The 14,610-nt window shown below is 38.3% G+C and overlaps 1 protein-coding gene across 3 annotated transcripts in view; it reads left to right on the forward strand.

Moving 5' to 3' along the window:
- The window catches only part of ABCA4 (ATP binding cassette subfamily A member 4), a 68,770-nt gene that overhangs the window by 26,991 nt on the left and 27,169 nt on the right, over positions 1-14,610 (forward strand). For all 3 annotated transcript variants that reach the window (XM_079314373.1, XM_079314374.1, XM_079314375.1), the window contains 8 exons: positions 125-322; positions 3,488-3,693; positions 4,508-4,684; positions 7,081-7,303; positions 8,136-8,357; positions 9,715-9,919; positions 12,083-12,181; positions 13,313-13,537. In XM_079314373.1, coding sequence (XP_079170499.1) covers positions 125-322; positions 3,488-3,693; positions 4,508-4,684; positions 7,081-7,303; positions 8,136-8,357; positions 9,715-9,919; positions 12,083-12,181; positions 13,313-13,537 — 1,555 coding nt within the window. The remainder of the gene's footprint in view (positions 1-124; positions 323-3,487; positions 3,694-4,507; positions 4,685-7,080; positions 7,304-8,135; positions 8,358-9,714; positions 9,920-12,082; positions 12,182-13,312; positions 13,538-14,610) is intronic.

Raw genomic sequence — 14,610 nt, forward strand, 5'->3', positions numbered from 1 at the left:
TTACCCATTTGTAAAATTGATTCCTTACCATACTCTTTTGTCCTCATTTGTGTGTTGAAAGAGTTATGAAAATGGAAACCTTTCTAGCTAAACAGAGCAAAGCTGTCATGATATGTTTCTTCAGGACTCTCTGAAGCACCCTACAGTGAGGGAATTCCTGAACAGCCAGATGGGTGCAGAAGGCTTCACTGCAGAACATATAATCAACTTTCTCCACAATGGATCTTCAAGGAGCCGGGAGAAGGGAATGGTGGACTTTGACTGGCGGAACATCTTCAGTGCTGTAGACCAAGTTCTGCGTTTGCTCAGTCAGTATTTGCAGGTAAATTTAGCCCTGCCCCTTCAGGGAATAGCTGTAGAGGATATCTTAAGACCAGTTAGGCAGTACTGGGGTCTGTGGTAATAGACAAGAAAGTTAAAAACATAAAATCTTTGTTTGTTTCAAGTTAAATCTCATTATTAAAAGCATGTGTTTAGAATAATACAGTTCATAATAAGTATATAGATACTTATTATTAAAAAAAAGTTCAATTTTATGATCTTCAAATGCTTTATTCAAAATATTAGTTGAATGTCTGAACACATTTCAATATTGAGAGGCAGAATGTGAATGCAAAACCTCAAAGGAATGGATTTTTCTAAGTATTAGTAACCAACAGGCCACTAATTTCAGCAAGGTCAGGAGCAGAGAAACTAACAGTTCTTTGATAAGTCCCCTTGCAGGTTTTTAATTACCTCATTAAAATTCCATTGAATCCAATGAGGGAGTTTCAACTTGTTCTGTGGTCCCTTCTGACAGATGTCTGTCTCTTTCCAGCAGTCTGTACCTCTCCTCTCTAGCATGTTGTTTTCAGTGGTGCCTTCTGAGGTTTTTTGAGTGAAAATTCGTACTAGTTTTAGGCAACAAGAGTAAGTCTAACTCCTAATTTCAATCCAGTCAGTCCAAAAGACTATTTGTTACTTGCAAGAAGGCACAAACTGAAAGTTTATCTACCTTTCTACAGCTGGTACAAGAAGGAACAATAAAGGCTTTGCACAAAGCTCTGCTGATTCATTTAATAATTTTGTTATCATGTTAGCAGAATTATTTCTTGTCAAACTGGGTGAAATATACTGGATGCAGCAGGGCAGTGCTGGAACATCAATAATATCAGAACAGTTACTGTGCCTGGCAATAGATCTTTGTGTCCTAATGAGCTTTGTGTCCTTTGTAATGAGCTTATTCTTTAAAGTCTGCTGTTTACATGGAGTTTTAAGCACTTGAGAATGTTTTCCAACTGTGCCAACCACAATGGCAACAAATAACTCCCTTTGGAGAATAGCCTGCTCCTTGCCACCACTATGCAATAAGGACAGGTGTGTTGCCAGCACTTATCTTTGTTGACTCCAAGTCTCTGCTGCAAGCTGTAATGCTGCTGAGAATCCCACAAATTATGCAGTGGTTGCTCATCCTCACAACCCCAAGAATTTCCTGTTCTTCCCTCAGATTGCCTTAGGCCACAGAAAAACCAAACTGTTAGTGAGAGCTACGAAGTCACCTCTTCATGTTTATTATTCTCTGGTTTTATCTTCCAAACCTGCTCTTATTATTTTGGTTTTGGGTTTCCCATTTTCATTGGACCATTTAAAATTGTTAAATAATTACTGGGAGGAGATTTGAAATTAATTTCCTTAAGCAAATGATAAACCAATTTTGATATAGTGAGGTTTATGAAGACATGAACTGAGTCCAAATTCACTGGGGAAAAGAAGAGCCTAGGTAGGGCACACAGCTTTTGTTTTGAACACAATTTGTGTTAAGATAAATACATTTTAGCTTTGGCTCGTAGATTACTACATAAAATGTCTTTTCACTTTCAAACTGAGTGAATTATTCCAACACTCCTGTCTTGGACTATATTCTTATACAAGCTTTGGTTTCACTCTACTCAAGGAGAAGATTCATAAGCATTTGGCATTTTCTGTTTTGAACACTTGCAGCTTCCTTTACTGGACCCCTGGACAAGAGCCTATGCTGCTCCTCAGCCCACTCCAGGCACTGTCTGTTCTGCAGTGAAAATCTAGACAAGTTCAGTTGCTGTCAGTACTTTGCCAGTATCATTCTCACAGATTCCCCTAGAGAACTGTCTGAGTTCTGCAGCTGTTCTTTTCAAGTGTCTTGAAAATAATTCCTCCTGATAAAGAAATAGCAAATAATCCTGCAAATCCTTCAAAGTCACAGGATGGGTTAGCTATGCACACACCGCCACTTTTTCAAGAGCTAAACTGAATTCCTAAACTCAGTTAATAACATGTGGGATAAATGTATCTCCAAAAAATTAATGCAACATGAGCCATCAGTCTGATTTTATTTCTCCTCTGGCATGCAAAATTTTCTGCCTTATTTTGCTTTCATGTGAAATTCTACATATTTTAGTTTTCTGAAGCAAAAGGGAAAATTAACACCTACAAACACCAGGAGGAATAAAGCCACAAATAGTGTTATCAATTTAAACAATGTTCTGTTGTGAGTTAAAAATATATTTTCATATAGATCCCATTAAGCTGTGATAGTACAAATTTTAAAGGAAACATAGCATGATTTCTCATAGGGAAAGGTTAAGTAAAGGAATATTTAAGATTAAAAATCAAGTTACCCGTATGAACCCTTTGATATGGACTTATTGTCTTGCAAGAAATGATTGAGAAGATAAGATCAAGCAAGTTAGCCTGTTGGAATTTTATTAAGCAAAGGAATTCAACAAGTATCTTTGCAGTCCACCAGGGGTTAAATACTTCTACTCTGTTAATATTCTGCCAATTCTGAAGGGCAAAAGCTAAATATACGAACATAAATCTGTTATTTTACAGACAACTAATGCTAGAGTTTATAGCATTCACAATCTTTGTTTTACAGTGCCTGCTAAGTAGGACTTAAATGGAGGAACATAAAGAACTTAGGTTTTGATAAATTTTTGTCTTGTATATGCATTAATAAGAATACAGTTTGTAATAATGACAGAGACTAAGAAATAAGAATTTTTTTTAATTAGGATAGCAAATAAAAATGACATGTTTACTTCAGTCAGCAGGTGAATCACGTGTCAGAGTTCAGCAAGGACACAATATGACCAGTTAGATAAATCAGTGACTTGTCTGGTGTTACATAGGAATAAAAGTCGAAATACCTAAGAGACATTAAAATTTAAATGTATGCTCTGACTTTTCCCAGGGCTTCACTTGGCAAAATGCTTTTCATCTGAAGTCCACACCCAATGTTCTTTTCTTACAGATCAGTCATCCTTTAGCTCTCTAATATTCATTCAGGTATTTCCTAGACTGAAGAAGGGAGGAAAAACTCAAAAATAATAGTTTCATCATAAAGCTGAAAATAACAACAGTTTCAGTTGAACTTACTTTCCTTTTCTCTTTCCAACCACTGATGTTTGCTTTAATGTATACCTCTTAATATTTTATTCCCATGCAATTTTTCTCTTTGTATTTGTAGTGTTTGACCTTGGATAAATTTGAAGGTTATCTTGATGAAACTCAACTGACTCCTCAAGCCCTTTATCTGCTGGAGGAAAACAAATTATGGGCTGCTGTGGTTTTTCCAGACTTAGAACCTACAACCAGCAATCTCCCACCACACGTGACATACAAGATCCGAATGGACATAGATGCAGTGGAGAAAACAAACAAAATCAAAGACAGGTACTTACCTGATAGTTACTTGTCAGTTCTGGCCTGCCATCACATAAATAGAAGAGACATAAGGGTGTTAAAACCTGCGCTGGATACATACATGAAATCCAACCTTATTTGTTAATAGCTACTCTGTAGTGCAGCACAGAATCCATCTCTATCACCAGTACTAACATGAATAGTATCATTCTTGTAACAAGCCAAGCAGTGGTAGGTGCTGGAATACCAGGCAAATGGATGACTGCTCAGAATCTGTTCAGTAATCTTCTTCAGTTTTTGGATGGCCCCACCATTGGGAAAGTCAGATAAAGAAGTCCTGCATGGATTGTGACTCAACTCTCCTCCAACTGGACAGCAGAACTTCTCTGCTGTTCCTCCTCAAGTCGCCACCAAATAGACTCACTGAAAGGGATATAATTTCTCAGGATCGTCTACAGAAGAATATAATGGTATCTGGTAATTGCAATCCAGTTGTTCCAGTTTAATCTTCAAGGATACCATATTTCAAATATAGTATTTTCTATTATAGAACAATTACTCTGCTACATGACTAACTTATATATATATATATATACATATATTTGGCCAAAATTGCTATTCCAAGTCAGTGCAGAGAAAATGAAAGGAAAAAAGAGAGCCTTCCACTTTCTTAAGCAATATGGTCTGATAGACCAAAGTGTAGAAAAAACAACTCCAGGCAGTGCCCCTGCAATTTCAGTTGCTAAGATAGATTAATTAATTAATTAATTGATTAATTTGCCCAACAACCCTTTCCTAAAGTCAGTGCTTACCCAAATGGTTTCCATGTGAATTTTCTTTTGAGGTACTGGGATCCTGGTCCAAGAGCTGACCCTGTGGATGATTTACGTTACATCTGGGGAGGCTTTGCATATCTCCAGGACATGATTGAGCGTGGGATTATAGAGACACAGACCAGCACTGAAGTGCCATTGGGAATTTATCTGCAGCAAATGCCGTATCCATGCTTTGTGGATGATGTGTGAGTGAAAGCAGTTTTTCTTAATTCTATTGAATACTTGGATTGCTGGATGGTTTAAGATTCTCAATCACCGGAATTAACCTTAAGTTATGGATGTCCTAAGGTATAAATGCAAGAGTAATAATAACTGAGACACAACTGAATTCATTTGGTTTTTGCCTTATCCTGTCATAACCCTGACTCCACAAACCACCTTTGCCAAGATTCTACTCCTGATACCAATCTGGCCTTTGTTACATCCAGTGTCCAGGCCTAAAATGAACTCAAAACACAGTTTTGAGTTCATTAAAAGCAGCAGATTTTTTCCAATTTTCTTCCCTGTTCATTGTGTGCCTGCTCCAGTGCTGCAGTCTGAGATACTCCAGCTGTCCTGGTAGACTTTTCACTCAAAAACACAAAGGCATTAGAGAAGTCTTTTCATAATTCTGTGCAGGAAAAATGCTACTGCTACAGATAAAAGCAAATTGCAGACACGTAGATTGACCTGTCATTCCCATCAGTCATCATGTTGGTCTGACAAAACATCACCCTGGCAAGCCTGCTGTCTATTTCTTCTCCACTGAGAATACCACAGAGGGGGAAGCCCCATCTGTGCAGAAGTTCTCTGAAGTCTGCAGTAGCCACATCCAGTTCAGGGCTGATCTCCAAACTCAGTGCTGGCCTCTGCTAAAGTGAGGCAAGTGCACCCTCATGGTGAACTGTAGGCTGTGCTGTGCATGGCCTAGAGCTGGTTAATTGTGTCCATCAGCAGGTAAAACTCAGTGTGCCCCAGGCCACAGCACAAAAGCATGGCTTTGTTTCTCCAGGCCACATTGCTTTTCAGGAATTTTTGGTGAAAAAGTGAAGATTTTCCCTTTGTTCTGACACTGATGTAACTTTGATAGTGTATGGCAAAAATGTAGTTCTATAGGGCTCGGACTTAGGAAGCTGAAGACTTTTTGCTCCTTGCTTTTAGCAGCTTTTGGCCTTTAAACAATTAACACCTGATTTCACAAACCCCATAATACATAGCAGTGTTAATTAGTAGAACTAAATTGCTTACATAAGGATGAACAAGTACCCTGGGAGCCTGAATAATGAAACCATCTGCATCAATCGTAACTAGGGAGAGGGAGATGTATTCCCTCATCTTCTTCACAAGGTAAATCCCCCAGCACAACAAGGCCATCAGTGCCAGAGAGACATTTTTTATGTTAACGTGTTCCCAGACTTAGCAAAATAAAGAGATAAACAGTGGAGCTGACAAGCTGTGTCCTGCACAGGACCTTGCATAACAGCTCCTGTAACTAGAGTGCTTAATAGAAAACTGCCTCTGGCGTGGCCCACACTGGGTGCTAAGGGCTGTGGTGAGTTGACCTTGACTGAATACCAGGTCCCCACCAAGCTTCCCTATCATCCTCTTCCTCAGCAAGAAGGGAGAAGAAATTAAGATGGGAGAAAACTCATAGGTCAAGATAAGGCTCTTTACTAATGCTAAAACAAAAAATAACCCAAAGATTTATTCACTATTTCCCATCCAGCAATGTCCAGCTGCTTACTGGGAAACAGGGATTCAGCATGTACAACAGTTGCTTTGGAGGACAAATGTTGTAAATATCAAATACCCACCAAATTCTCCTCCTTTTTCTTAGATTTTATATCTGAGCAGACACTATATGGAATACCCCTTTGGTCAGTTTGGGTCAGCTGTTCTGGTTGTGTCCCCCCCCCCAAGATTCTGCCCACCCTCTGCCTGCAGGTGAGGTAGGAATGTTAGAGAGATAGCTCAGATGCTGTGCCAGTGCTGCTCAGCAGTGAGCAAAACACTGGTGTGTTATCAACACCTTTCTAGATATCCATGCAAAGCCCAGCACTGTGAGGACTGCTATGGGGAAAATTAACTATATTTCAGCCAGATACAATACTGTGACTCATGGTTTGTATGAATTTCAGCAGCCTTGCTGGCAGCATATAATGCTTTTAATGACTGATTTGTTTATTTCTCTTGTCAGTGAATCTTGGAAGCAGAAAAACAGTGACACTCCCATATTGTTTATGTTAACATATGTCTTAAAATATTCTTTGTAGATCTAAAAGCATTATGGAAATTCATTGTGAAGAGAGATGTATTTTTATGAGGCACCACATATTTTATAGCCTTCAATAACCCTTAGAACCTCTTTGTAAAATACAAATAACATTCATCTGTCTCATGGGAATGCAGAAACCATTACTTTATTAATATTTAGGATGCTTGTAAGATTTACTAGTGAAATGCTATTGATGTTTTGACTGAGAATTCAAGCACCATATTTAATTAATGTACTCTTCCCACACCTTTTCCTTTTCATTTTTGCTGTTAATCTAATATTTCTCTGTTTTATCTAAATTTAATTTATTCCTTCTTGCTTTGATAGCTTCATGATCACTTTAAACCGAGCCTTTCCCATCTTCATGGTGCTTGCTTGGATATATTCAGTGTCCATGACTGTGAAGAGTATAGTGCTGGAGAAGGAAATGCGTCTGAAAGAGGCTATGAAGAACAGGGGCATAACCAACGGCGTGATTTGGTGCACTTGGTTCCTAGACAGCTTCTCCATGATGGCTGTGAGCACATTCCTCCTCACAGCTCTGATTATGGTAAGGATTGCTACTCTCAAACTCACTCTTGTGTTTGCACTCCTGATACCAGTTTGCTGTTGAGAAAGAATAGTGGCCATTGGTAGGGAGATGTGAATGGTGGAGGTCTGTTCTGACCACAGCACGTAGCAGGCACATTCTTCTAGGCAGACCTCATAACAGCATCAGCACTTGGCAGAGACAGAACAATAAATTCACTAGTAAAGATTTATTGTGAGATCCCTCATAGAAAATTCATCAGGCTGGTTACTCTGTGTATTGTATTTCCTGTAGGCAGATGCAGATCTCCCAATAAATAATAATTATTGCTTTAAATCAAAGAGATAATAATTTGCAGAATTTTAATCTTGTAATTCACTATATGTGATTAACTTTTAATATCCTGTACTTGTTTGCTTAAAAACTGTGCAACTATTTCAATGGAAAAAGAGACTGCAAGAACAGAACTTTCAGGAAAATCTAAAAAAAAAATTTCTACCTTTTGCTTTATTGATTCAGAATTCCTGTAATTTTTATAACTTTTCCAGATAGTTCGGATGCTCTCTCTGAGAACTACCTATTCTCTCCACTACCTGAGAACTAAGCTCTATATTAAGAGCTTGCTGCTATATTTTATATAAATGTGTAGCATTTTGATAAGGAAGAATGCCCTTATTTGTTATTGTAATGACCTGTTGTTGAAACTAATATCTGGGAGAGTTAGAAGTTGTATTAACCAAGAAAGACTGGTTTATTACTCTTTACCTGTTGCATGTTGCTAGAATTTCTGACCTTTCCTGCCAGGAGAAAGCAGCAATAGTTGTCAATTTTTCTGTTTTCCTTTTGCTTACAGCATGGACAAGTGCTACATTATAGCAATCCACTTCTCTTCTTTCTATTCTTACTGACATTCACCACAGCCACCATCATGCAGTGTTTCTTGTTCAGCACCTTCTTCTCCAAAGCAAATCTGGCAGCTGCCTGCAGTGGAGTCATCTACTTCACCTTGTACCTGCCCCACATTGTCTGCTTTGTCTGGCAAGACCGTCTGACTGTTAATCTGAAGATCCTAGCAGTAAGCCTTTCACTGGTTCTGTGGCAGCTCCGCTCCCCTTCTCACAGTGCATATGAGAATCACAAAGTAATGCACACCCCTTCCTCTTGGCTTTTTTGGCTCAGAGAGAGACACCACTAAATATCTCTCAAATAATTAAGGATTGCAAGGAAGTCTTTAGCAGATCTAGTGCAAGAGATAGATTCATAGCTTTTTAAAAAATTCAATTAAATTTATTTTATTTTTTGAATTCCAGGAAATTAGAATGCTAAAATGTTTAAAATATTTTGAATATTTCCCTATAAGTCAAAGCAAAACTAACTTCTGGTATGTTTAATAAATATGAAGGCAGTTCACAAAATGGGGACAGTTATCTTTCTCATGTGCTATAACCTCATTAACACCCTATGTCTAAGGATGAGAAGACCTCAGGTTCACATTCCTTTTTACCTCAGCCAAAGAGTTAGCAATTGAGCTGCAGTGCCAAAGCTCTGAGAAATACCTTTCATGTAACAAGTTGTAGACATTCTCCATGCAGTGTTTCCTTGTTGGTTCTCTTCCATTTTAGGTAAGATACTTAACAAGTCAGGGGAGCTGGAAACTTCTTGCTGTTTTTTGAGGTGGAACCATGATCTTACAAAATTTTTCAGACTGATTTTACGTTGCCCAATGTGTCAGGAAGGCGAGTGGGTGTTTAAGTCCAGTCTCCCCACTTTTATCAAGCATTCTAACAGCATAGGTGAAGGAACTGTCTTCTCTTCTTCCACTAGGAAATATAAAGAAAAGCAAAACACTTCGAAAGCTGTAATTAAGTGTATAAAGTTATAAACTAAGTATAAACTATATTAGTTTGTTGTGTTAGAATCAGACATGACAGAGGAAGCAGTTGTGGTTTTCCTTATCCTGATCATCTGGTGTACTTTTTGTCATGTTACTCACAGTAGCTCTGCCTCATACGCTCAGGAAATATTTTGTTTCCCCTGGGTAGTCAAAGGTGTACACTGCAAACTTCTAGATGCAGCTACAGCATTTTCCAAACAGACATTATGAAGGAAAAAAACAACCTGTGAAGGTTATCTAGTAGTTAAAGAGAGTACAGGCAAGGTTGAATTCAGTCTATTATGGCTAAATACTGCTTAGAATTGCAAAGATTTAAACATTACAGGCAATATAAAAATGAAAGAACTTTTCCCATGTCATTTGTTATGCAAGTTTTAAAGTCCAGTCCCTAAAAGTCAGGGCTGGGGGGTGGGGGGAGTGTTTTTGTTTTGGGTTTTCTATTGTTGTTGTTGTGCTGGTTTTTTGTTTGATTATTTGTTTGGGGTTTTTTAAAGGTGTCTCCCTGTCAGGGCTGAATGTAATTTTTCCTTTATTCCAGAGTTTACTTTCTCAAGTAGCCTTTGGGTTTGGTACAGAATACTTGTCACGCTATGAAGAACAAGGTCTTGGCCTACAGTGGGGTAACATCAGAACCAGTCCCTTGGAGGGAGATGAATATAGTTTTCTTTTTTCCATTAACATGATGCTTTTTGATGCTTTTCTCTATGGAATACTTTCTTGGTATCTTGATAACGTTTTTCCAGGTATGTCAGTTTCTTATTCATACAAAGTACTGGTAGTTGCTGTAAACTCTGTTAGTCTCTGTGTATTTCACTGACAGAAACAGGGTGCTTGACCTTGTAGACTATGAATCTTATCCAGTTTAGCACTGCTGGTTTATTAGGGGTTTCCACTTTTCTCTTTTTCTTTTTTCTCTCTCCTGTTTTATTCCTGAAAAGAATGAAAAAGGAAGAAGGAGTAAAAAGGAGGATGTGATTTCTAGTCCTGTTTTATAATTGAAATGGAAAATAAATCTACAGAAACATTGTCTGTTAAAACCCAATTTGTATATATACTTTTCCTTTGAAAAGTTTCAACCATTTCTAGTGAGATTTCTTTAAATTTTTAAAATACAGATTTGACAGTTCTAATTCACATATATACTTTGTCCACATTATGCAAACTGTTTCTTAAAGGATGGTACTGTTTCCTAAGACACATGCTGTGTCTGCAGTTGTGAAAGTTCCTGTGCAGATTTATTTTATTTCTAAATGGAAATCACAATTCTAGTACGAGATCACAAAAGGATTTTCTTAGTGATCAATTACAAAATTCTGCAACCTTCTGTGTGAAAAAAATTGTCTTTCTAGCTTAAATGGTTATCTTGCTTTGTATTGAATATTATTACAATATAATAACTGCCAACTCTTGCTTGCTGTACAAGCAAGTGAGCTTTCTTTTCATTAATTTATTACTCCTGCATGTGGACTGCAGTTCTAGGTGTTCTTGGCAGATGGCTATTTTTCTTTTTTGCAACGCTGTTTAAAGAAGAGTGGACAGTGGACTATTTGCATGAACACAGCAGGAATTAAACAATAGAAATTTCTTCATTCATAGATGCAAATAAATTTTTTCTGTCAACACTTTACATAAAAGCAGCATCTTTCAGGGCTTCTAGTTAGTAGCTTCACTTCCTCCCAATATTTGCTCTGTCTTGTCTTTCTGCTGCTCTTTTGCTATAGGTTTTCTCATATAATTTCTCTGTGACACACGTGCAGCCCTGCCAATGCTGTACTATTTGAGGTTACTACAGGAGTTCCCTAATAATTCTTTGAAGCCTGTAGTTCTTGTCCTGCTAAAGTCTGCTCTGAAACCAACTGCCCATTACTGTAATGGTTCTTTGGCTATTGGAGCATTCTGCTCCATAACAAATTTCACTTGGGTTTTGCATCCATCCTGAATGAGAAGCTGTTGTTTTAGCCAGTAGTTTCAGAGGAGAATAATACAGTCCATAACAAGGCAAACTGTTTGTGAATGCAGACAGAGCATTTCTGTGCATGAATAGGAGTACAAGAGGTTGGCTGAAACACAGGTAGTTTCTGTTAATTCACAAGCAAGCAAACACTTTCACAAGCAGTGGTTTTCAATTAATAAAACTGACCATCTTTCAATGAGTATCACAGATCTCCCTTGCCTATTTTGAATAAGTAGCACAAGGCCAATAACATCTGGGTTCACAAAGATGGCAGTTTTAAACATAGAAGCTCAAATTCCTGCATTCTCTAAATAAATATGATCCAGAAAAGCACTGTTGACTTCCAGTAACTCTGATCTGATGTGCCAAGAACTGGTAATGTTATTGTGCTGTCTCTTATCCAAACTGAATTCACCTGTAACTAAAAAAGCCCATTTTTGTTTAAGAAGAGGATTACACTGTTGTCAATTTTCTCTGAAAGACTATGTGCTGAAGTAACAGTCAGAGTTCCTTCCTCATTACCAGTTTTAAATTCAGCCCCAGGGTAATAAGTGTAAATTTGAAAAGCCTTTCAGCCATGTCTACCCTCAAGTGTTAAGTGGGCATTAAAAGAATGTCCGTGAGTGAGGATAGGATCCTATCTTAGGCAGTGAGCTGCTGCCTGGTTTGTAAGCATTCAGGGACTAGCTTCATTCTGCAATTAAAATACTTTCTACTTAAGACAAGGTAAGGCAAGTCACATTACATTTTCTAAATTTTACTGCTGTCCAAAAGAAGAAAAAACAAAACTGTGAACAAAATCTGTTCTGTCAGGTACTTGGTACATGGTTTGACCTCTTGATATGCAACACTGGGACTACAAGTGCTTATAATTAGACTTTGCTCAGATGAATTTGTGTCTACTGCAGAATAGAGTTATGAAGTGCACTTTACCTGCTTATTTTTGTTTTAGGGGACTATGGGTTACCACAGCCTTGGTATTTCCCTGTGCTGGAATCCTATTGGCTTGGCTCCAGAAACCCAGAAGCTGAGAAAACAGCAGCTGCTGATGGTGAGTTCTTTGGAAACTTTGTTCTTTAGAAATAACTTCACTGATCTGCTTAAAGGTGACTCCATAATATTTCCATTATCTGGGTTCTGCAAAGGTGAGAGACCGTGGGAGTCTTGGCAAGTGCCTTTGACCTTGGAGTGGTGTGCTATCATTAGAGTCATTAGAGATGAGTCACTGTTCCATCTGAGAGCATCTAAAGCCTGGCTTAACAAGCAGCATCAAATCCCCACTCTGTAACCACCACCTTTTGAGAAATTCAAGGAGTTCTTATTGCTCAGTACAACATCCATGAAATGTTAATTTTACACTGAGGTTTCCTACTTTTCTACACTTGACTCTTTTCTATTTAGTTTGACACTAATTTAAGTCTGTTTACTTTCTTTTTCTAAGCAAGATCATAATATATGCCACCCTTGTATCACCTTGAATAAGCTCAGTAAAGAGCCAGCAAGTTGATTAGGAGCTAGAGCATGTAACATATGAGGTGCTGAGAGAGCTGGGTCTGCTCACCCTGAAGAGAGAAAGCTCAAAAGAGCTAGACTTCTCAGATGTGCCTAGTGGAAGGATGAGAGGCAATGGATATAATGGATATATGACCCTATGGGACTGTTTTCCTTCATGGTTGCAATGTCTAAGACCAAATTGGTGAGCCAGAAGTTCTTGTTTAGAAGGTAATACCAACTCATTCATTTTGGCCTGGTGTTTTTAATCTAAGCTGCAGTTCAGCAGTTTGCTTTTCATTTACCCTTTGAATTTTCTTTTAATTCCTCTCATTCCCTGTATGTCTGGGAAATGTTTGTATGGTCTTTCTCCTCATGTGATGAGAACTTTGTCTAGAGCTGCATGGATGAAATGTTAAACATGTACCTAATGCTAGTCAGGATCTTACCTGAGTCTACTACTGCAAAATTGTCAGTCATTTTCCTTAAATATTTGATCTTGACACCATGAAGCAGATTTTAAGCTAGATGATTTTGAATGCTGTACTCCTAACATGAGTAAAACACTGATGGTTAATGCCCTTGAAAAGCTCAAGGCTTAGGACTGTTTACTTTTCCTCAAAATACCTCTAATGATAAGAGAATATTAAATTTTTGTTAATTAAATCTTGATTGCTTTTGGTTTATATAGAAAAAAGTCCAGAATCAGAAGGTTGTGTGGATCAGAAGACCATGGAAAGGGAAAAAAATGAAAGCAACACAAATAAATCTGAAGAACCTGAAAAGACAGAAGAAAAGAGTGACAGCCAGGGGAAGAAGGATGGTAAAAACAAACAATGTAAACACAAACGAGAAAAAGAACCCGGCGAGCAGGGGAAGCCTAAGACAGATGTCCAGGACAAAGATGAAATTAATAGTAAGGAGAGAGAGCAACCTGAGTACTTCTGAGATACTATACTCATTGTACTTCATAACAACCTAGACATAGGAGTGATTGGAGCCAAGCTAGAAGAGCAGGAGTCCAGTAGGTGATAACATTTACCTGCAAGAGCTAAGCACGAGAGACATCAACTCTTATTTATTCCTCTACATTCATCATCCCTTAGAATATTTTAGCCACTACACATAAGACAGCTACCTTCCAGAAGAGCTCCTTAATTTGTATTTTTATCATACAAATGCAAAGCTACTTCTTTGGCAAGTTAGTTTCCATGCTGAGGAAACCTCAGAGACATATACAATGACTATTTAAAATTAAACAGAGCCATGACTTCAATAAAAACACACTGAGGGGAATGTTCTCCCTCTTAGTCCCACCCCTCCTTTTTCTTTTTTTTTTTGCCTATCTTTAGTGTGTTTTGCACAAGTAGGAAAAGGCTGGTTTCAAAGGAATTTATCTGAAGTGCTCTGTGTGTCTGTCTGTAGCCTTTTCTGATGCTGACATTAGCCATCACCTAAGAATTCCTGAATGACCTGTCTTGTTTTCAAGCCCCAATGTCTTCTTTTGTGGTGAGCCAGAGGAGTTTTCTGTATGAGATGCTCAGAGGAATGCATGTGGATTCTGTAGCACAAGTAACTGCTACAGGCAGCTCTGAGCCCTTTCTGACTCTCTTGAAGAGTGAGAGATAAAAGTGGGGTCATCAGAGCTCCTCACGTAGGCACTGAAAACATGTATTCAGAGTGAATGGAAACAGGACAGGACTTCAAAGGAAAAAGACAGGCAGAGGTTAAAGGTTATTTCAGCCAATCTTCTCCTAGTAATGCCTTATCTTTTTGGTGCTTTACTCCTTAGTTCCCAGGTTCCAGCTGCTCTGTGGCCACAAAGGAAGGGCTTTCTGCCTGTCACTGCACAAAAAAGCCTGTCTTCCCTTTCAGCCACCCAGGAACTGGGAGGCATGAGGAGAAGCCAAGAGTAGATCTAGTATAGCTCAATAACAATGATGATACAAGATCAAAATTGAGATATATGAATCACAAAAGAAGAGAGCT

This window comes from Erithacus rubecula (genome assembly GCF_903797595.1).
Source record: "Erithacus rubecula genome assembly, chromosome: 10".
Taxonomy (NCBI): Eukaryota; Metazoa; Chordata; class Aves; order Passeriformes; family Muscicapidae; genus Erithacus; species Erithacus rubecula.